The sequence below is a fragment of the Aspergillus fijiensis genome (assembly GCF_003184825.1).
Source record: "Aspergillus fijiensis CBS 313.89 unplaced genomic scaffold BO72scaffold_76, whole genome shotgun sequence".
Classification (NCBI taxonomy): Eukaryota; Fungi; Ascomycota; class Eurotiomycetes; order Eurotiales; family Aspergillaceae; genus Aspergillus; species Aspergillus fijiensis.
Window position 1 is genome coordinate 89,410 of NW_024469052.1, and position 22,678 is coordinate 112,087.

Below are 22,678 nucleotides of genomic sequence, written 5' to 3' on the forward strand. Positions count from 1 at the left end.
ACCTACCTCATTACTAACTGCTGGCTCGGGAGCTATGGCTAAGAGGCAGGTGAAAGACATGAAGCCAGCCTAGGAAATCGATACTGTGAGCAGAGAGCGAGGCGCAGGCGAGCTCCGTTTATCCCGTTGCCTGTCTAGATCTGCCTCTTTTGCATGGGTGAATGGCTGGTGGCGCTTACTAGCTGAGCGGCACAGCACTCGGTTGGTGAATAACAACCAACGCATCAGGAAACTCGCAGCCTTGTCCACGGCGGCTTCTACGATGCGCCTGTGCTGTGCCACCTGTAGTTCAGATGCTATATATATGTGGTATCGATTGTTTCTTCCGTCTTCATGTCAAATACATCCTTTTATCTTCCCCCAACCACCTCAAGCCGGTTACAAGGCTGCCCATTAAAGATGGCATCTCGTACTGACCGGCTCGCCAAATACTTCGACCTTGTCCTGAAAGGCAAACGACCCGTCGTGACCGTCGAGCATTTCACCCTGCTCCTGGAGGCGATTGCCGAGCAAAATGACCGCGCAGCATGCGTTGAGCGCCTCGTCGCCAGCCCCGCTGCCCGAACCGCCATCCACGCAGGGATCCGATCCAACATCGACCCAGACTTCCTGAACAAGCACACGGCTGTCTTTCTGCAGTACCTCGCGGCACCTTCCGTCAAGAGACTATGCAGTGGTCAGCATCTGCGCGAGCTTCTGGACCTGGTGGTCGAGCCGCGCACGGTGTGGACTGCGTTTCTGAGGGCCTTCCACGCCCAACGCCTCACCGAGCCGGCGGTCCAGGCCTTTGCATGGCTCATGATCGAATGTCTTACCACCCCCGCGGACGCCGCGGCGGCGGCTACCGAAAGGACCGACCTGGTGAACGATGCCCGGACCGTGGTCGACAGTGGTGCGCTGCTGGAGTCGTCGAGATCCCCGGAAACCCGCGCTTATGGCCACAAGCTGAAGCAGGTGGTGGAGCTCAAGACAAGTGCATCGTGCACGGTCGTCGAGAACGCCGATTACGTTCCAGGCGGCCGGCATGACAATGACCACGCCGATTATCGCCAGATCGCCATCTATCCCACCAACGACGAGTTGTGCCGGTCGGTCGAGACAAAACCGTTCTATCGGCGCGCGGACGAGGTCCTGCGACTGCCTGTGGAGAAGCGGGCCGCAGGGCATCTCGATAATCAGTTCCGGCTGCTGCGCGAGGACATGCTCTCGGATATCCGCGAGGAGCTGCAGGCGATGACGAAGCAAAAGAAGAAGAGGAGGCGTGGTCGGACGGTGACGGCGCTGAAGGGCTTGTCCCTGAAAGAGATATGCAATGGCTCAGAGAAGCGGATGACCCCGTGCGGCCTGGTGATTGCCTGCCGGCAGGGCTTGGAGGCTTTGACAGCCCGCGGGGACAAGGAGGGTCGGAAGGCATTCCTGAAGAGCGACCGCGGCTATCTGCGCCATCAATCGTTTGGCTGTCTGCTCCGCGGTGGTGGTGGTGGTGGTGGTGGTGGTGGTGAAGAGATTGTCTCCTTTGCTACAGTGGACCGGCAAATTGATTATCTTCTCGAGGACGTGCCGCAGATTGTCTTGCGGATCGTGGGAGATGAGGCTGTGAGAAAGACGCTGTCTTACTTCACCCTCTACAGCGACCTCATGTTCGTCTTTGTCGATACTGCTGTGTTCGCCTACGAGCCCATTCTCAGACGTCTCCAGGAGAAGACGGAGCTGCCTCTGGCGGAGGAGTTGCTGGACTACCGACATGGTAGCGAGATCGCCCGATCCCACACTATTGACGAACGGCTGATTGAGGGGCTTGATCAGGGTGTGACCACGCTGCAGGACGTGCTGGCCACTGAGAACCCCATCAGCCTCGATGCATCTCAGATGCAGTCGTTTGTCTCCGGCCTCACGCAGAAGATCAGCTTGATTCAGGGCCCACCAGGTAAGTAAATACATGTTCCTTGTTACGGTGTGTTGCGGGGATGACCGCTGGCTGACCTGGCTTGTTGGTGTTAGGGACTGGAAAGTCGTTCGTCGGTGCTCTCATCGCGAAAGCCCTGTTTGATCACAGTAAAGAGGCTATCCTTGTGATGTGCTACACGAACCATGCCCTTGACCAGTTCTTGGAAGATCTGCTAGACGTTGGGATTAGTTCATCGGCGATCGTTCGACTGGGCTCCAAATCATCTCCACGGACGGCGCCGCTCAAGCTCTCTGAGCAGCAGGCCAGCTATAGGCGGACCCCGGCTACGTGGCGGATTCTCGATGAGATCAGGGGAAAGGCTACGGACTTGCGTGAAGCTCTCGACGGCGCGTCTGGCACCTATTTTAACTTCAAGATTAACCCCGACACGATCCTTGAATACCTGCAGTTTGAGGAGCCTGACTATCATGAAGCATTCACCCCTCCAGATGACCCCGACGGGATGACTCTCGTCGGTGAAGGCGGCAAGGCAGTCACCTCTCATTACTTATACAGTCACTGGGTGCAAGGGAAGAACTACCCCACGACAATCCCCAATCGGCTCAGCGAGCAAGCCAACGGCGTGTGGCAAACGAGCAAAGACACTCGCCGGACAAAGCTGGAGTCGTGGACCAATGTTCTGCTTGAAGAGCAGGTTGCCAATGTCCAGAGTCTCATGCGCAGATTGGACAGCTACGAGACAAGGCGCGCCGAGCTGTGGAGCGAAGCAACCCGCGAAATTCTCCGGTCGAGACGGATCATCGGATGCACCACGACTGGGGCCGCAATGCACGCTCGAGATCTTGGTGCCATCTCCCCGGGCATCGTGCTTCTGGAAGAAGCCGGGGAGATTCTCGAGTCTCACGTCCTCACTGCCCTGGGATCCCACACTAAGCAGCTGATCATGATCGGCGACCACCAGCAACTGCGACCCAAGATCAACAGTTACAGCCTGTCGGTGGAGAAGGGATCGGGATACGATCTGAATCGGTCACTCTTCGAGCGATTGGTCTTGTCGGGATTCCCGCATTCCACCTTAGCCAAACAGCACCGCATGGTGCCTGAGATCTCCTCGCTCGTGCGCAGACTGACATACCCTGAGCTTCAGGACGGCGACAAGACGATGAACCGACCCGCCCCGAGGGGTCTGCAGGACCGGGTCATCTTCATTGACCATCGCCATCCGGAGGGGAGCTTCGGTGGAGTGGCGGACAGGAACGACAGCGGGGGTAAAGCAAGCAAGCAGAACGCGTTCGAGGTGCAGCTGGTTCTCAGAATCGTTCGATATCTCGGCCAGCAAGGGTATGGGACTGACAAGTTGGTGGTATTGACTCCTTACCTGGGTCAACTTCATCTCCTCCGGGAGGAACTGCGCAAGGAAACAGACCCTATACTCAATGACCTGGACTCCTATGACCTCGTCCGTGCAGGACTGATGACACAAGCGAGCGCCCAGCACATCAAGCGACCGATAAAACTGTCCACCATCGGTAAAGAAAGAGTGCCCTTGGGTTCGATAAGAGTATCTGCTAACCCCTTGCTCACAGACAATTACCAGGGTGAGGAGAGTGAAATCGTCATCGCGAGTTTGACCAGAAGCAACAAAAACGGAGACATCGGCTTCATGGCGGCCCCGCAGCGGCTCAACGTGCTCCTCTCTCGCGCTCGAGATGTGCTCATCATGATTGGAAATTCGAACACTTTTCTGCGAAGTAAGAAAGGGGAAGGGGTTTGGCGGCCTTTTGTAGATCAGCTCCAGACGTGCGGACACCTGTACGATGGCCTGCCCGTAAGATGCGAGCAGCACCCCAACACACTAGCAGTTATCCAATCGCCTGACGACTTTGATGCAAAATGTCCCGACGGAGGGTGCGAACAGCCGTGGTGAGTTGCCTTTGCTGGGTTTGTTGATTCTGGTTCTAAGCGACGGTGGCTAATAACCAGTGCGACAGTGGGACGAAACTAAACTGCGGAATGCATGACTGTCCTCAAAAGTGTCATCAGCTGTCAGATCATTCCAAGATGCAGTGCGAAATGGCTGTCGATTGGATATGCCCCCGCGATCATAAACAATTGACACCATGCTTCCAGCACAAGGGGCAGTGTCGTCGTTGTGCTGAGGAAGACAGGGAGGCCGAGCGCCGACGGCAAAGGGACATGGACCTCGACGCAAAGCGACAAGCCAAGCAGCAGGAATATGCATGTCAGCTAGCCCAAATCCAAGATGAGATTGCCCAGGAGAGAAGACTCCAGCAAGAAAAGCGGGATGATGAGGAACGGCAGCGCGTTCTCCAGCAGACCCTCGACGATCTTGAACAATTGAGAACGCGTCGCGCCGAACGCAAGAGAGACAACTCGCCATCTGCTGTCAACGCTGACCAGACCGGTCAGAGTCCCCAGACCCTGCCCGATCGGAGCAAGAATCTCGGTCAAACAGCATCATCATCATCACCATCATCGAAGGCTACGATCAGCCCCACCGGGACGCAAGCTTTATCTCCCTCGGAACAGGAATGGACACACCAAAAGAAGTACGAAGGCGCACAGAGCAAGGAGCTAGACCAGCTGATGGGGATGATCGGGCTGGAGAGCATCAAAGCCAAGTTCCTCAACATCAAATCCCAAGTCGACGCCGCGGTCAGGAGGGACTCTGATTTCCACGCCGATCGGTACGGCTCAGTCCTCCTCGGAAACCCGGGGACGGGGAAAACCACCGTTGCACGCATCTACGCGAAGTTCCTCACGGCTATGGGGATCATTCCCGGGAGCTCTATTGTCGAGACCACCGGATCGCGACTCGCCAACGGTGGCGTGTCCGACTGCGAGAAGCAGCTTAACAAGATCCTCAACAGTGGCGGGGGCGTGCTTTTCATCGACGAGGCTTATCAGCTGGCGCAGAGCAATGGCCCTGGGTCCCAGGTCCTCGACTTCCTGCTGGCGGAGATCGAGAACCTCACGGGAAAAGTGGTCGTGGTTCTGGCAGGATATCGACGGCAGATGGAGAAGTTCTTTGCCCACAACCCCGGCCTCCCGAGTCGATTCCCGCATGAAATCGTCTTCGAGGACTACACCGAGCCGGAGCTCCGTCGGATCCTCGAATTTCAAATCAGCAAGAAGTTCCGAGGGAAGATGAAGGTTGAGGACGGTATGGACGGGTTGTACTGCCGGATCGTTGCGCGTCGGATTGCCAGACAACGGGGCCATGAGGGCTTTGGCAATGCGCGCACGGTGGAAAATGTCCTCGCGCGCATCACAGCGCGCCAGGCTGCACGACTCGCCTGTGAAAGAAGGAACAAGAGCCCAGGTCAACCGCCCGTCGATGATTTCCTGCTCACGAAGAACGACCTTCTCGGTCCGGAGCCTAAGAGAGCGTTGCAGGATTGTTCTGCTTGGAGAAAGCTGCAGGATATGATCGGTCTGGCCGCTGTCAAGAATACCGTCCGCGCCTTGTTGGACAGTATGCAGGCGAACTACGAGCGCGAGCTTAAGGAGAAGCCTCTGGTCGAGTTCACACTCAACCGCGTGTTCCTTGGGTCGCCGGGAACAGGTAAAACGACGGTTGCCAAGCTCTACGGACAGATTCTTGCGGACCTTGGATATTTGTCGAACGGTGAAGGTGAGTGGTAATTCCAGTGTTTAGTGGCCAAGGATGTCTAACCGTGTGATTGATTCTAGTGATTGTCAAGAACCCAGCAGATTTCATCGGGAGTGTAATCGGCGGATCTGAGCAGAATACCAAAGGTATTCTCGCATCCACTCTGGGAAAGGTTCTCGTCATCGATGAAGCCTATGGTTTGTTCGGCGGTGGTACTCGCGACGCCAGCGGCTCGAACTCCAATCAATTCAAGACAGCGGTGGTCGACACAATCGTCGCAGAGGTACAGAGCGTTCCGGGCGACGACCGCTGTGTTCTGCTACTGGGCTACGAAGAGCAGATGAAGGAGATGTTCCAGAACGTCAATCCGGGGCTTTCCAGGCGATTCGCTATCGATGATGCCTTTGATTTTGCCGACTTCTCCGACCTCGAGCTGGGACAGATCCTCGATCTCAAGCTGAAAGCTCAGGGGTTTGTCACCTCCGACCAGGGCGCCAAGGTGGCGATGGAGATCCTCGCCCGTGCTCGCAACCGTCCGCACTTTGGCAACGCAGGCGAGATTGACATTCTGTTGAATGGCGCCAAGCTCCGTCAGCAACAGCGACGGTCGGCCGGGATCGGCAACTCTAGTCTCGAGCATTTGGAACCTCAGGATTGGGACCCCGAGTATGATCGGGCAGAACGGAACGAAACGAATATCCGGACGCTGTTCCAAGACACCGTCGGCTGCGACGCCATCATCGAAAAGCTGGAGGATTTACGCCTGACCGTCAAGAACCTCCGAGAGCTTGAGATGGACCCCAGGCAACAGGTGCCGTTCAACTTCCTGTTCCGGGGGCCTCCAGGAACCGGTAAGACAAGTACAGCCAGAAAGATGGGCCAGGTGTACTACGATCTGGGTCTGTTGTCATCCGTGGAGGTCGTCGAAAGCTCAGCAACGGATTTGATAGGGCAGTATATCGGTCAGACTGGTCCTAAGACGCAGGAACTACTGGAGAAATCGCTCGGCAAGGTTCTCCTGATCGACGAGGCCTACAGACTCGCCGAAGGGCAATTTGCGCAGGAGGCAATGGATGAGATTGTCGACTGCATCACCAAGCCCAGGTTCTTCCAAAAACTTATCATCATCCTAGCAGGATACGACCAGGACATCAATCGTCTCATGACCATCAACCCAGGCTTGACCAGTCGGTTCCCGGAAGAGCTTGAGTTCGCCAGCCTTACACCCGACGCTTGCATCCAGCTCCTCACGAAGCTGCTCCAGAAGCAAAAGTCCGATTCCTCGCAGAAGACCACCGGGTTTGACCTGGACGCATTGGAGTGCCCGCGGGCCGAGTTCACCAAGGAGTTGCGGGGCCGATTCACGAGACTCACGCAGACCGCGAACTGGGCCAATGCGCGTGACGTCCAGACCATCTCGAAATCCATCTTCAGAGCTGCGATTATGACCATGCGCGACAAGACGATCGTCATCTGCGAGGAAGTCATCAGCGGAGAGATCGACAAGATGCTGTCCGAGCGCACCAAGCGCACAGCAAACAAATCCGTCTCCCGGAACCCTACGCTCGATATACTCCAATCCCAGGGTTTCAGTCGGCAGCCAGCCTCTCCGGTGCTAACCACATCATACAGCCCGCCTGTAGCCTCCGAGGACGCAGCAGCCGCAACCAAGAAAGAACCCGCTGCGCCTCCAGCGACCCCGGCACCGGAGGAGACCCTTTCGGGCGCTATCGCCAGGGACGATGGGGTGTCGGATGAGGTATGGGAGCAACTAGGACGCGACAGACAAGCCGCACAGGCAGCAGACGACCGATACAAGAGGTTGCTCGCCGACGAGCGCGAGGCGGAGAAGGCAGCTCACGACCTACCTTCCGACCCCCCCGATTCTCCGGCCAGATCGTCTGACCCCGAAGTCGACGCGGAAGCTAAAAAGCAGCGTGAACAGCGCCGGCTCGAAGAGCTGGCCAGACGAGCTAAGCTGGATGAACTTCGGAGGCAGCGTGAGTTGGAGGAACAGGCCAGGAAGAAGGAACAACAGATCCAACGGAAGCTGCGTTCGATGGGCGTCTGTGTTGCTGGGTTTCAGTGGGTCAAACAGGAGCGCGGGTATAGGTGTGCGGGAGGCAGTCATTACATCTCGAATGAGGCTTTGGGGGTTTGAGTCGGCTTGCTGGGATAGTTTGAGGATGGCTTGGTTGTAGATCATTGATCGTTTTTGTTTTAAGCTCATACTCGAAGTGAAGATGTCAAGAACGCATGTTCTGTATACACGAGGATTTTTGTCCGTCATTTGATTTTTAGAAATTGTGCAAAGCCTGGTCATGATCATCGATTGAAGGCGAAGGGCACTTCGAGCGGGTAGAAGACGGAAGATATCATTATTTTGGCTTTGGCTTTTTCTTTTCATTTTTATTTTTGTTTTTAAGTTAAGAGTTTTTGAACCAGTTTAGTCTCATCTTTTTGTTAGATTTAGTACTGAAGCAAGACTAATTTACTCGTAGGCAACTTAATGTAAGCTGTTAAGGTAGTTGTGCTACTTATGAAGAGGTTAACTTAGTTATGCTGGTCTGATGAGTCAGCTGGCACTACTTAACTAATGTGCGACAGCGGCATCAGCAGCGGCATCAGCAGCGGCATCAGCAGCGGCATCAGCAGCGACATCGGAACTCTATATTCTTCCAGGCATCCTCCGGACCCGTGGGGAGGGGGAACCGAAAAGCGAGGACAGTACGGGGCATGGGCTGATTTCTTCAGTTATATCTTTTACTCGATCTCATCGAGTCAGCGGGCCCCCGGAGATGATTAGATACTATCATACTAAGCGATATTGAGAGATATGCCCCACCAGGCACCTTTGATTTTTTGCGGAGAAACCAGTGGAGAGGGATTAGTCTCGCTCCACTCGCGCTGATAACGCTCGCTGGCCAGGAATTAGAATTTGCTTACTCGACCGAATCGAGCAACGAAAAATGATATCGATCTACGATAATCAATTCATCAGTGGCACAGTGGCACAGTGGCACCGTAGGTTGGTTGGTAGGTTACTGGCACGGGTGCCTCAGCGCGCTCGGTGCTCCCGTTCCACCATCCATGGCGGGCGATAAGAAAGGCCCATGGCTGATGAATGGATGATCTTCGGCCCATCTGACCAATTTTCCCAATTCCTTATCTGGCGTCAAGGAGGCGGAGGGGCGCAGAGTCGAATTGGTCCTTTTCGTCCCTTTTCGTCCTTTTTCATGTCATGATGGCGTACGGGGAAAAAGGCCACTATCAGGGGCCCTCTTGGCTCTGCTGATTGGCTTGCCGAGAGAATCAATGACGAGGGCGATGATACGGTACGTTCCGACTCAATTTATCTTGATAGCATCTGCTATATAAATAAGGCATACTAAAACTATACAACGCTGCTATGGCTGCCTGGTTTAGCCTGTTCATTATAACTTCCTTCTATCTCCATCGCCTACCTCCCTGCCCTCCCATCTCCCATCAAGCAGGTTGAATCGCTCATCCGTCCATCCACTCATCGTCGAAAGAAAGGATCTGGAAAGGCTCTGGTCCCCCTAGGCTCGCTCCTTCCCCCGCCAATCTTGTATATACCTGTCGGCGTGGCGAGATTTCGACTAGGCTGGCTTAGCTCTAGCTTCTGAGTGCATTGCCTACTCCCTCTCAACATCGCTCATTCCGACTATCTCCACAGGCATGGAAACAACTCGTCTGCAACGATGGCTGAAGAAACTCGAGGTGTCCGCGGAGCCGGGACTGTCCAACACTCAGTTGATGTTGATGAACCATGATTTACAACCAGGTACGTTGGTCGATCTGTGGACGGGTCGCTGTTTGCGGCGTGATCCTCTCTCTCTGGCTCTCGCGCACGGACTGACCGTGATGGATTCGGAATCCTGCAGTTGAACATGAACGTCGACAATGGGGATGGTACAACTTCGTCGCCTTTTGGATAGCAGATTCTCTCAACATCGTGAGTACTACTGCGGGCATCTTCGCCGATCATGGCCTACCGCCCTTCCCGGCTGACCAAATCCGCTTGTTCGACTAGAATACCTGGATGATTTCCTCCTCGATGATTGTGGATGGCCTGTCATGGTGGCAGTCGTGGATATGTGTCTGGGTCGGGTACTTCATTGCCGCCTGTTTTGTGTGCTTGACGGGTCGCATTGGTGCCGTCTACCACATCTCCTTCCCTGTCGCCTGTCGCTCGAGTTTCGGTATCTGGGGGTCTTTCTGGCCCGTATTCAATCGAGCGGCCATGGCTGTCGTGTGGTACGGTGTCCAAGGCTACATTGGAGGTAAGGAAGTCCTGGCGCCGTTGCTACTCGAAACCAGCCGCAATGGCTTGATCGGAATATATCTGATGTGTAACAGGCGAGTGTGTCACCCTGATGATTCGATCCATATGGCCCAGCTACAACAATTTGCCCAACGGGATCCCTGCCAGTGCCGGCGTCGACACGAAGAACTTTCTGAGTTTCTTCCTGTTCTGGCTGCTATCGCTGCCCGCGCTCTGGTTCCCCGTGCACAAGATCCGTCATCTCTTCACCGTCAAGGCCATCTATTCGCCCATCGCTGCCATTGCGTTCTTCGCCTGGGCCATCTCCCGCGCCAACGGAATCGGCCCCATTGTCCACCAGCCCGCCTCGGTTCACGGCAGCGTGCTGGCCTGGGCCGTGGTGAAATCGATCATGAGCTGCCTGAGCAACTTCGCCACTTTGATCGTCAATGATCCGGATTTCTCCCGGTTCTCGCGGACACCGAAGGATGCGCTGTGGTCTCAACTGCTTACCATCCCGATCGGATTCGGAATTACCTCATTCATCGGGATCATCGTTTCCTCGTCGTCGGCCGTTATCTTTGGCGGTGACTTTGTCTGGAACCCCCTGGATCTGCTGGGCAAGTTCTTGGACGGGGCAAGCTCTGCTGAGCGCTTCGGGGTCTTCATCATCTCGACGGGCTTTGCTCTGGCGCAACTGGGGACCAACATTTCCGCCAACTCAGTCTCTGCGGGTACCGATATGACGGCCCTGCTCCCTCGATACATTAACATCCGCCGAGGAAGCTATGTCTGCGCCGCGATCGGCTTGGCGATGTGTCCAGTATGATGATCCCTGTCATTATAACTTGTGCAGGGACTTTGACTAACCGAGCCTAGTGGAAACTCCAATCGTCGTCGAACCAGTTCACCACCTACCTGTCCGCCTACTCAGTCTTCCTATCTTCCATTGCGGGCCCCATCGTGTGCGACTACTACATCGTTCGCAAGGGCTATCTCCAAGTGAAGGACCTGTACAACGCGAGCCGCAGTTCCCCGTACCATTACATCTGTGGCTTTTCCTGGCACGCATACGCCTCGTACATTGCGGGCATTCTGGTCAACATTGTGGGTTTTGCCGGCGCTGTGGGCCGGGACGTGCCGGTTGGCGCCCAATACATATACAACATCAACTACTTTTCCGGGTTCGTCGTGTCGGCCGTGATGTACTATGCGCTGACCCGCTTCTTCCCCATCCCTGGCACCAGCGAAACGTGGCATGAGGTCAAGGTGGAAGGTGCGCTGTCGATCGCGGACGGCGAGGAGGTTGACGGCGAAGAGGAGAACACTGCGGGCAAGCCGATAGACTTTGCGTCGACTGTTGACCAGAAGCATCCAAAGTCGCGGGCATCCTCGCTTGTATGATGATTGATGATGAGACACGATTTCTTTTCTTATGATGATAACAGTGCACTAATTTGTTGCCTGATGATGAGCACCACCATTTTTGTAATTTGACACATACCCACACAGAATCATACACTTATCACTCGGTGGTTTTCGCCGGGATAGTTTTGCATGCACACCCATGCTTGATTTCCTGATCTCTTATCCGGTGAGATACTTGTACCTTGTAGCGATCAGATTTACTCCGAGTCCGCGGGTGGAGGCTGCCTGAGGACAGGCGGCTTCAACGGGCACGTGGAGGGGAAACACACCAAAGTATAGTTACTCCGCAGGTTCATACGCTTCTTCCTTTGTCTCGTTTCTCCGACCTGACCTCTTAGAATACCGTGCAGTTGCGCAGTGACTGTCAGGTACTAGGTATATGGTACAAAGTCGGTGAGTGACTGCAGCCTTCCAACAGGCAAAGCATGTCAGGAAGAAGCAACCCCACGACCATCTCGTGATCACCCTCTCACTCTCCCAAGAGTTTCTTTCCGGACTGTTGTTGGTCTAGCATTTTATCCAGTCTGCTACCCCTCTCGTCATCATCTACCCTGGCTGGCTGGCTCACGACATCGTGGAAATTTACCTGACTTGATACGCTACGCTACGCGACGATGACTTCTGCCATCCGGCTCCTCGTCCAGTTCCTGCTGGCCGATCTTCTCGCCCACGTGCTGTATAGCTACTACTTCCACCCTCTGGCGCGGTATCCGGGACCCTTTCTGGCGCATTTCACGAATATCTGGTATGTCTACATTCTCTTCTGGTTGCAATCTGTAGAGATGGGCTGGGGGGGGGGGGGGGGGGCTGTGTTTGGCTGTGTTTGGCTGTGGGGGAACCCAACCTTGAAGATGTGTACCTACTCTGTGTACATCTCATATGTGTCTATGTGCACGCTGACTCCATATCCAAAACCCCCAGGAAATTCGCCAGCTTCCTTCGCGGCCAGCACCATCTCACCGAAGAGAAACTGCACCAGCGCTACGGCCCGATCGTCCGGGTCGCTCCGAACTGGCTCTCGTTCTCGCAGCTCCCGGCCTTCGAGGCCATCTACGGCTTCCACAAAGCGATCGAGAAGGACGACTTCTACACGTTCGGGGAGGGGCGCCGCCGCCGCCCCCAGCGCGACGTCAGCGTCTTCGCCGCGCAGTCGAACCTCGTCCACCGCCAGAAGCGCCGGAGGATGCTGGGGCCGGCGCTGACGCGCGCCCAGATCCGGCGCTACGAGCCGGTGATCGCGAGGCATGTCGCCGTGTTGGTTGGGCGGTTGGAGCAGGAACAGGAGCAGGAACAGGAGCAAGTTGGACTTTCGGGAGAACTGAACGTGAACGTGAACGTGGCCCCGCTCATCCATCGCTTCACCCTGGACGTGATGCTGGACATCCTCTTTGGGCCGGCGGTGGGTCCCCACCCTTACACGGACAACGATGTCGCGGGCAACCTCGGCGCGAGCATTCGCTACGTGAGCAAGATGGTCTGGAGTTACTCGCTCTGGCCGCTGTTCGGGTGGCTGATGAATACCCGTCTGGCGGTGGCGTGTCTGCGCCGGCCGAGGTACAATGCCGATGGCGCGATGGTCGGGTTGAACGGGCTCATGCATCGTGGTGCAGCGGCGATTTTGATGGGTCCGGAGGTCTTTGCGGGGGAGGGGGATTCGCAGCCCGGGATTGTGAAGAGCTGGCTGCTGGGGGGGTTGAGTTCGTCGGCGGATGGTGTTGCAGATCATCATCATCATCAGAAGATGATGCCCGCTGAGGCCGTGTCGGAGGCCTTTAATTTGGTGTTTGCGGGCCCCGGCAGCATGGCGGCCGCGTTGACGGCCATTCTCTACCAGTTGGGCCTTCCGGAGGGTCACATCTGGCAGGAGAAGCTGCGCGCTGGCTTGGAGGGTGAGGCCCTTGAGGGCTCAACCTCGACGGATGCTTCTTCGCTGCCGTTGTCGTCGTCGTCGCTCGAGTTACAGGCCGTCATCAAGGAGACCCTGCGCTTCCGCGCACCCTTTACGACGGCGTTCCCGCGAGTGATCAGGTCGGGTGCGGAGATGGCCATCCCGGGCCTGTCCCATCCCCTGCCCGCTGGCACGACGGTCTCGGCCAGCACGTATGTGCTGGGTCGGTCGCGGGAGATCTGGGGCGATGATGCCGACCGATGGGTGCCGCAGCGCTGGTTGGGTTCGGGGAGCAGCGACGACGACGAAGAATCTCGCCGGCAACTGGACCGCCGGTTCGTCGCGTTCAGCAGAGGGCCCCGGGGCTGCAGTGGACGCGATCTGGCGTCGCTTATTCTTGCCAAGGCTGTGAGGGCGATCGTGCATCGGTGGAGATTCTCTGCTGCTGCGGCTGAACTGCGGGGCTCGAGCTTCCTGGAAATGCAGTATGACCAGTGCCTGCTCAGATTCGCACGGCGGTCGTCGTCCGATTGATCATCATGACGACGGTGGTAGTCGGCGGTGGTGACTCAGATAGTATGTCGGGAACCCTTTTGGGATGTCGAAGAAGAAGAAGAAGGCTGAGTCGGAAGCTGAGCTGAGAGGCAAAAGGTGGTGGATGCGTTGTGATGATTCCGCTTTGGGACTCCGCCGCGGAGCTTCGTCCCCACCCGTTTACGAGTATATAATGGAGCTTCTTTGGAGCTCTTATTTTTGTCGATCGCTGGATTGAACCCACTCGACAACTTTTCTTCGAATTTTCCCCTTCTCCTTTCTTTTCTATCTCTCTACGTGTCTGAACAGTGCTGTTGAAGTCTTTTGTTTCCCACCAATCTTCCACAAGGGACTACAACGATGCTGTCCGGCGGCGCTCTGCCCCAGACTCTGGGCTCGATCACCGCGACCAAAATCAACGAACTCTCAAAGCAGCGCAATTTGTTCGAGCAACGAAGGAAAGAAATCGCAAAGGCCGCTGAAGACGCCCCCGATCTCCGCACCAAAACCCGAATTCTGTTGGAAGGGGTGACCAGACTCAAGGGCTATCCGAACATAGCCATCGACCGTCACGATCTGGACGCAGACCACTCCGCAGGCGGAGACACTTTCGTGAAAGACCTGTCCGAAGGCGCGGAGTACGCCAATATCCGACGCTTTCTCCTCCAGAGCCAGTATGACCCGTCCGTCTCGGAGCGCAGCCTCAAGGGCTGGATCGCCAAGCTGGAAAAGGAGCTTCAGTTTCTGCAGCTCCGACATGAGCACGCCTCCTTCTACAGTGATCTGGTGACGGAATGGCTGGGCGACCTCAACGGGGGGGAGTACGCCGCTCCGAGTGCAGCCGGCGCCGACGCTGGTGCCGACGAGAACAATGCGAGCTTCGAGAAGGTCGGGCGCGCAGAGATGCACGAACAGCGCGCCAGGTGGGAGTCCCTGGTCTTCACCGAGGCGGACATCGACGCAGCGGCGATCCGCACGTACCTGGACGGCATCTTCGGGACGTCGACGCAAACCCAGCAGGCGTTGAAGGGGCTCCGCGACAAGTTCCGGTCCTTCGGCACCGAGTTCGCGTCCAAGAAGACCTGGTTCAAAGCGAAGGATCTCGCCTGGATCTCCAAGTCCCTGCTGAGCTCGGACCTGCTTACCAAGGAGAAGACGGCCATCCTGAAGGAGTTCATGCGCAACGACGCCGTCGCACAGGAAGTCGCCGACGTGCTCAACATGCGCCTCGGCGCCTTGGACACCTGGGCCTGGTCCGGGGAGGGGATCCCCGTTGAGATGCGCCGGCAGCTGAACGGCAAGTACCGCGTGTTTATGGATGAGGATCTGCTGGACAGCCTCATGTTCCAGTACCTCGGCGTGCGGTGGGCGGTGGCCCTGCGATCGGCCCTCGAGGAGTTCCTGGGATCTCCGGCCTGGAAGTCGCTGCGCGACGAGGTCTCGGAGGAGCAAGTCGTGCGGCGGTCGCGATTCAGGAGGGAGTCGGTGAGCCGGAGCTCCGGGGTCCAGTCGGTCCATGCCTTACGGAAGAACACGTTCAAGGAGCAGTACTTCATGACCTCGTTGCCCAGCTCGGTGAACGATACGTCCGACCCCTACGCCGAGGAGGAAGCCGACGACGATGACGATGAGGAAGCGAAGAAGAAAAAGAACGGCATGGAGATCAAGCATTCGCTGCTCCATCTCCTCATCACCGAGTCCCTGGTCTACACCTCCCTGCATGGAGAGTTCACGGCCATCCGGTCGGACTTTGAATATTTCGGACCCTCGCTCGCCCACACCACCATCTCTACGGTGCTGGAATACTTCGGAGTCCCGCAGACCTGGCTGCACTTCTTCGACACCTTCCTCAAGGCCCCCATCTCGTTTGTCCAGGACGGCCCCACGGCCTCCGTGTCGGTCCGCCGACGCGGGGTGCCCATGAGCCATGCGCTGTCGGATTTCTTTGGCGAAGCGGTGCTCTTCTGCATGGACTTTGCCGTGAACCAGAGCACGGACGGCGGCTACCTGTACCGGCTCCACGATGACTTCTGGTTCTGGGGTCACGAAGACACCTGCGTCCAGGCGTGGCAGACGATGACCACCTTCGCCGGGGTGATGGGTCTTCGATTTAACGAGGAGAAGACCGGCACGACCAAGTTTGTTGCCAAGGACACGGTGCCACGGCCTCATGGACAACCACCAGCCCGCAAAGAGACGACCAGCGCGTCGCCCAGCGCTCTGCTGCCCCAAGGGGACATCCGCTGGGGCTTCCTCAAGCTCGACCCGGAGGAAGGGCGCTTCATCATCGACCAGGCGCAGGTGGACAGCCACATCGACGAGCTCCAGCGGCAGCTTTCGTCCTGCAAGAGCATCTTCGCCTGGGTCCAGGCCTGGAACAGCTACTTCGGGCGCTTCTTCGCCAACAACTTCGCCACGCCGGCCATGTGCTTCGGCCGCCGCCACATCGACATGGCCATCGCGACCCTCAACCGCATCGAGCGGACCCTGTTCCCCGACAACGCCAGCGGCGTCACCGACTACCTGCGCCAGGAGATCGCCCACCGGTTCAAGAACACGGAAGACCTCCCCGAGGGCTTCTTCTACTTCCCCGTCGAATTGGGGGGTATCGAGCTGCTGAACCCCTACATCCCCTTCCTCGCCATGCGCGAGAACATCAAGCAGAGCCCCGCCGCGCGGCTGCGCACGGCCTTCGTCGAGGACGAGGCCGAGTACCTGGAGGTCAAGGAGCGCTTCGTGAACGACGGGCCCGCCCTGGTGGGTGGTTCCAGCTGGAGCAACTACGGAGCAGCAGATTCATCCGAGGTCCCCTCGTCCTCCTCCGCCCTCGCGCTGGCAGAGTACACGCGGTATCCCGAGACCTACAGCCGGCCGCTGCTGCGGGCGTACGAGGACCTGATCCGCGTGCCGGAGGAGGAGAGCGTGGACCAGACGGCGCACTTCCAGCGCCATCAGATGGTGTTGGACGAAGGGATCGAGGAGGCGGCGAGCAAGCGCAAGATCATCTCGGGCGAGTGGTGGGCCATGTCGGCGTATTGGCGGTGGGTGGCGGAGCTGTACCACGAGGATATGACCGACCGCTACGGGAACCTGGCCGCCGTCAGCCGCGAGTATATGCCTTTGGGGGTGATTAAGACGCTGAAGGAGGGGAAATTCCGGTGGCAGAGCTAGAGTTGTGTCTGGAAGGGAAAAGTCTATGTCTAGTGTTAATTATCTTCATCGATAGCTTGGTCTAACGCAGAAAATCATGAACTCTTTTTATAATGGGGATTCAACCCTTGTAGCCCGCCTCGAAATCATCGAGAAGTTTATGCAGCCGCTCGGTCTCCGCTACACCCCCAAAGATGGCGCCGTACGACCGCCGACAAAGCCTCAACACCTCCGCCCGACTCAGACGGAAATGCTCCGCCGCGAGCCGATACTCGTTCGACACCGGACTACAGAAGAACCCGACATCATCCGTCTGCGCAGCGTCAGCACCACCGCAACGTAACCAACAACATCCACCCCCCCGCCTCCCCCGAAAACAGACGAAGGGCAAAAGGATAAGTACTCACACACAACACCACCACGCACTGCCCGGTCCCGTCGGCCCACCACTCCCCAAAATGATGCTCCGCGAACCCGCCCGCCACCATGCCCGCGTGCACATTACACGACAGACACAGCTCCAGCGCACATCTCTGTTGTTGGATGGCCTGCTTTATCGGGGCCGACACGTGGATCACGTGGCCCAGGCGATCCGGTTCGAAGTCGAGCAAGGTCCGCAACTCCTCCTCCTGTCTCCAGGGTTGGTGGGGGTTGGGGGCCACCTCGGCGAAATGCACGGTCACGCCTAGCCCCGCCGCTTTGGCGAGGGCGATGGCGGGCGCGTACAGCGCGATGTCGCCTTTCGTGGGGTTGCCGCAGATGTCGAGGCCGATTACTGTCCCCCCGGCTTTTTGAGGCTGGGTGCTAGGCCTCGTGCTGGGGGTTGGGAAACGGTGCTTGATGGCTAGCTGGACGACCTCCATCGCGTCCTGGGCGGTCATGGTGCCCCGGTCGATAGCGAGGATGAGGTTCGTCGTCATCGCTGCTCTCTTCGTGGAGGCTCCGCTTTCGCTGGGGAGCGTTGATGCATTTGCGGGGGGCTGCTGCTGCTGCTGCTGCTGCAACCCAAACTCGGCGATTGTGTCAAGCACTGTGGTCAGGTACTCCTCCCGCGTGAACGACTGCGCCGGCGAGGCGCGCGGGATCGTCCGCAGTTCCAGGTAGACGACGCCGTCGGCGGCGAAGTCGGCCAGGGTGGACCGCGTGGCGGCCCGGATGTCGGAGAGGGTGGTCAGGAGGTGGTAGATTGTGTGGGAGAATGTGGTGAAGAATCTGCTCTTTTGGAGGGCTTTTTAGTGTGTTTGTGTGTTCTCCTGGAGTTTTGGGGGGGGTGGGGGAGGTATGTTTGTAGGGGCTTGATGAAGTGGATGTGCACTCGGGTTGGTGGAAGTGGCTTTCCCAGAGAGTGAAGGGAGGAGGGACACGCACGTCTGCAGAGAATAGTCCACTTTGCCGGGGGGCATCACTACCAGAGGATCTTCCAGGGTGAAGGTCTCCGGGGATTGGGCTTTCTTCTGGGCCCAGATCTCGTGGAGGCATTGTCGGCTTATGCTGCCGCTTAGGTGGGCGTGGAGCTGTAGGGTTGTAGGTTAGTGGATCTTCTTCTGGTTTGTTTGGGGGGAGGGGGGGTTTGAATGTTGTGGGATTGTGAGGTGTGGGGGTTGGTGGTGGGGAGAAGAGAAGGGAAGAGGGTAGTTGAGGTTCCTCTGCACCAGAAAGGATTGCTTGACTTGCCTCGATCTTCGGGAGAGCTCGAGTGAACTCGTCATCTACTGGCTTGGAAAGGTCCATTGGAGATAGCCCCAATAGCTCAATTGCTCGAGATAGTCATTGGGTTGGGTTGTTGACGGGTTGATGGTGCGGGGCTGGAGCGTGCGGAGGCGGGGAGCAAAACACGGTTACACCAAAATTATATCGGACTGGCGGGAGAGCAGGTGACTTCAGCGACTACGATATTCTACAACTTTGCAGTTGTTCTGTTATGTGGAGAACCCCAAGAACAGCTCTGATCGTGCTTCACTCGTATCAATGACTCTACGTTCAATCCATGAATTATACGCAATACGATGGCTGATTGCAATTAAGTACTGAGCACTTACAAAGGCCGCCTTCGGTTTCAGATCTCCGACATAGGAGTCCTATCCAAAGGTATACTCACTTGAAACTTCAAGACACCGCGGGTAGACAAGTGGCGCAGGAGACGCGCAATGCCCGGCCCAGTCGAAACGTGAAACCAATCGCGGGCATGGGATGCCCCAACTAGCGCGTGTCATTGGCGCCCTCATGAAAGCGGTTCAATGCGCATCTAACAGCATGGTATGCGGCGATTCGATGCAGGTAATGACCCTCCCGATGGCTTGAGACTCAATAGGACATAAGCTACTTCTGTCTATGAACCGTCTCGCTTAGGGATCTCCAAGGGGGCGGCGGTGTTATCCCGACCCCATCAGTCTAGTCAAATGACCAAAACCAGAGAAAGTAAGCAGGTCGATTGGACTTCCATCAAGAAACCTACTTGCGGCATTGATGCCCTCTGTCGGTGGGTTTTCCTTGAATTCAGACCACCTTGAGCCAGGGTCCATGGCATCACCCACGCCCACACGTGTTGATCACTGAATGGTCTATAGCTGGAAACCTGGCTTGCTGGACGCATAGGGCTTCGATGCCCTTGCGCAGACGTAGTGCGTCATATTATTGGCTAACCTGTGTCGGCATAGCTCTCCAGAACGTGTCCCACTCGAGTTAATTTTGACGATTATATGAGGGATGGGAAACGCAATGCGCCCCAGAGCCTGGTTTCATATAGATGTGCGTCCCTTTTTGTTCCGGAGTGGCTTTTCATGCCGGCAAGGACTGAAGACTAGATGAGAATATCGGTAAAAGAAGAGACACAGAAGAAACTGACGACCACCCTGAGGACTCGGAGCTAGTGGCATGGCCGGCATCACCCGGCTGAAACTGGCAGAGTAAAAGTATCTTCGGTAGCCCGGGTATACCGAGCCCCTCGATATGGCTAAGCCCCATGTCGAATCCGGAGCAGCGGATGGGATGGCAAAGAACGCTATGGTAGAGAAATTCCCGAAGCAGGCGAATGCATGCAAGAATCTAGAGCCACAGCCAACCGGATGATGTCTGTACGAAAGTGCAAGTAAGCATGACACGTGTCGAGAACTAGCTCTTCACCACGAAGGAATCGAGGGCCAGGAGCACTGGGGGAAGGCCAAAACGGTTAGCATTTCCCGTGTGCTGTGCAGTAGCACAGCGCGAACAAGGGCCGAATCTGATAAAGGACCGACCAGGATGGCAGCACGCGCCGTCTGACTCGACGTTGCTTGTGGAGTTGCAGCAAGGCATCACTGGGCTTGGGAACCGTCCCACGTAGGGCTTTCCACACGCTCACGGGCTGGTCGCTAAAAATGCCTCCCCAGACCACACGGTAAATACTGTAGTTGAAATGGAAAATCGACGGCACGGTCATGCTCCGTACGCTACTCCGTACCGCAGACCCACCGTCAATTCCCACACTACTTGACTGTCCACAGCTTCCAGTATCGTAGGTCTTGTTCTCGAAGGATTCGAGAAACCAGATGACCGGCCCAATCGTCCCTCAGAGGTTTCCACCTGGAACGCCCTACGTTATTTTTAGCCATTGATCATACTCGAGTCAGAACGCAGTGTCAGTGGACTCAGGATACACCTAAGATTGAGAGTGAGATGTGGAAACGGGTGGGATTTGATCGGTGGCTCGGGTAGACCAAGCCATACCCGAAATGAAGGGCCCTTAGGCCCTGATGGCTCTCGTTTCAGACGCCTAGCGTATTCCGTTTGAGAAGGGCGGCTGCCCATACGGAGTACACTAGGAGGGGACAACGTCATTCGTGTCCGGATCGGCGACCTTCATGATGAACGTGATAGAGTATCAGTATGAATGGTCCCGTCTGGAGAATAGACTTGAGATGGTGAGAGAGACGTCGCACAGCTGCAACTACGGACCAGGAATAATTCAAGGAACGAAGAGATGACGAGAATCTCGCCAAGGTGACATCCTCGATTGCCTTATGATTGCATTATCGGAATTCGGCAAGCATAAAGGGGGTTGGCGCTACTCAAGAGCTAAGACTTTTCATTGGCCGATGACAGCAGCATAGCTGGGCCTTGAGAATGTCGTTATGGCATAAGGTGGTCGACGTTCCATCATGATTCTCCGAATGGAGGCTTTGTGTGTCGTAGTCGAGATCAGAATACATTGTTGTGGACAACGCAAAAATGAGTTGCCACCGCCTTCAGCCAGCCTTGTGCTGTCTGGGGTATGTGGTAGTATTCAGGACAAGGCCAGGGTAATCACCCTCATGCATAACTAAATAACCGAGAAACCAGTCAGCATTTGTTCATTGATGGAAGAAAAACGATTGAGAAAAGAGCTGCGCCAAGTCGCAATGTCTCAGAACCAGTGACTCCTTGTCTTTTGTCAGGCCGTAGGGCAACCCGATGGTGTCACGGTCCCTATTCGCGATCGATCAAGCGTGGAGTTGTACCTTGTATCCACCCGAGAATTCGTGGTAGCGAGTCTCTGTCTACCTACTCGTCTCCTCCAAACGAGGTCCGACCCAAGCAAGGGTAGTCAGCATGGATGGGCCCTCTTTTCCCTAGAGACAGGGGACGTCGAAAAGATGGCGAAGCCCCCGCGTCATTTTTCATGGCGACCGCAGAAATCTCTCGTAACTGACATGCGCTGGAGGGGAGAAAGGGGGTGAGGATGTTTGCTTGCTTGCATGGCGCGAGGGAGACCGATTCGACTTCCCCAGCAAGCCACAATACATTCTTCGGCCGGCGCATCAAAGCTCAATGACGGCCTTGTTGGAATCAAGACTAGGGAAGGTACTCGCCGAATGATACTCTAGTACCCCGCAGCATAACCCAGCATGCTCCGTGCGGTTAGGTTATGATACGGGCGAGGATGGAAGAAGGTTGAAGCATCGAAGACGCATCGAAGAATCCCGGGCTGGACGAGGCCCAAGCTGAATTCCCGGCTTCTTCCTTTTGCCTTTTGCCTTTTGCCTTTTGCCTAAGGCACGCGCACACTTCTGCGGTAGTGCATGCGTGCTTATCTCTCTGCTGCTCGGTGGATGATTGAGTGCTCAAAAGGACACGCACTGGTACAGTACACGGTTCTCTTACTTTTACACGCAGGAGCGTTCATTGAATTTCACCCCACTAATGATACGATTCGATACTACCTTATTCATATAAGGCGACGATGGTTCAAGCCGATCATGCCTGCATGTCCTGTATGTATGAGTAGCAATGGAGGGGTTTCTGACTACACAGTATGGAAGAGCAAATAAGGTACGGCAAATGCTCCTATCGCCAAAGTCAAACTGAGATTGTCAAGAACAAAATGCGGTGTAACTTAACGAGACAGGCAGCATGGTAAATTTTCACAACCCGCGCTCGTGGTAACTTCTGTACAGTACAGTACGCAATTACCAGGATGACGAAAGAAAAGCCCCCCAGTCCAGGAGGCGCAACGTTCCATCCAGTTGGGATGACGCTTGGCGGAGATTGAAGTGGACGAGGAAATCTCGGTCATTCCGAGCCAACACTTATCTTTTCCTCCTCTATCAGCCTACCTACTCATGTCATTATAGTAGGTAGGAGGGTATTTGATAGAAGGTCTGACGAAGAGTTAAGTGTCGCTCAGATACGACGTATGTGGGCAATACCATGTTGATCCACCTGCCTTCTTTCTGTTACAGAATCTCGCATACGTCATCACTACCTTCAACAACTCGTCTCCGTCACAAAGGAGAATCGAAGGATAAGAGCCAACGAGGGGAAACAAAGAGGTCAAGCGATATTGGAGACAAATTGCAAGACGAGATTGAGATCCACTGGTAGCCTTCTCCGTGG

General features: G+C 56.1%; 4 protein-coding genes across 4 annotated transcripts; 3 read left to right on the forward strand and 1 right to left on the reverse strand.

The window, feature by feature from the left end:
* Nucleotides 1-165: 165 nt before the first annotated feature.
* Nucleotides 166-7,989, forward strand: BO72DRAFT_452718 (putative nonsense-mediated mRNA decay protein). Its single transcript, XM_040945792.1, has 5 exons — nucleotides 166-1,927; nucleotides 2,002-3,438; nucleotides 3,496-3,832; nucleotides 3,901-5,564; nucleotides 5,624-7,989. Exons 1-5 carry the CDS (start codon nucleotides 400-402, stop codon nucleotides 7,702-7,704), a joined length of 7,047 nt encoding a protein of 2,348 aa, XP_040796438.1. The 5' UTR covers nucleotides 166-399; the 3' UTR covers nucleotides 7,705-7,989.
* Nucleotides 7,990-8,800: 811 nt separating this feature from the next.
* Nucleotides 8,801-11,281, forward strand: BO72DRAFT_452720 (nucleobase cation symporter-1 family protein). Its single transcript, XM_040945793.1, has 5 exons — nucleotides 8,801-9,348; nucleotides 9,449-9,519; nucleotides 9,598-9,847; nucleotides 9,924-10,651; nucleotides 10,708-11,281. Exons 1-5 carry the CDS (start codon nucleotides 9,243-9,245, stop codon nucleotides 11,230-11,232), a joined length of 1,680 nt encoding a protein of 559 aa, XP_040796439.1. The 5' UTR covers nucleotides 8,801-9,242; the 3' UTR covers nucleotides 11,233-11,281.
* A 306-nt stretch (nucleotides 11,282-11,587) lies between these two features.
* On the forward strand, nucleotides 11,588-16,849 carry BO72DRAFT_489797 (uncharacterized protein; the record flags this gene model as incomplete). Its single annotated transcript, XM_040948110.1, has 3 exons — nucleotides 11,588-12,001; nucleotides 12,178-13,629; nucleotides 13,999-16,849. The coding sequence occupies exons 1-3, from the start codon at nucleotides 11,871-11,873 to the stop codon at nucleotides 16,847-16,849; spliced, it is 4,434 nt and encodes a 1,477-aa protein (XP_040796440.1). The 5' UTR covers nucleotides 11,588-11,870.
* Nucleotides 16,850-16,949: 100 nt separating this feature from the next.
* On the reverse strand, nucleotides 16,950-18,673 carry BO72DRAFT_489798 (putative adenosine deaminase; the record flags this gene model as incomplete). Its single annotated transcript, XM_040948111.1, has 4 exons — nucleotides 18,503-18,673; nucleotides 18,197-18,342; nucleotides 17,236-18,040; nucleotides 16,950-17,141 (listed from the first exon to the last, which is right to left on the reverse strand). The coding sequence occupies exons 1-4, from the start codon at nucleotides 18,557-18,559 to the stop codon at nucleotides 16,950-16,952; spliced, it is 1,200 nt and encodes a 399-aa protein (XP_040796441.1). The 5' UTR covers nucleotides 18,560-18,673.
* Nucleotides 18,674-22,678: the final 4,005 nt, after the last annotated feature.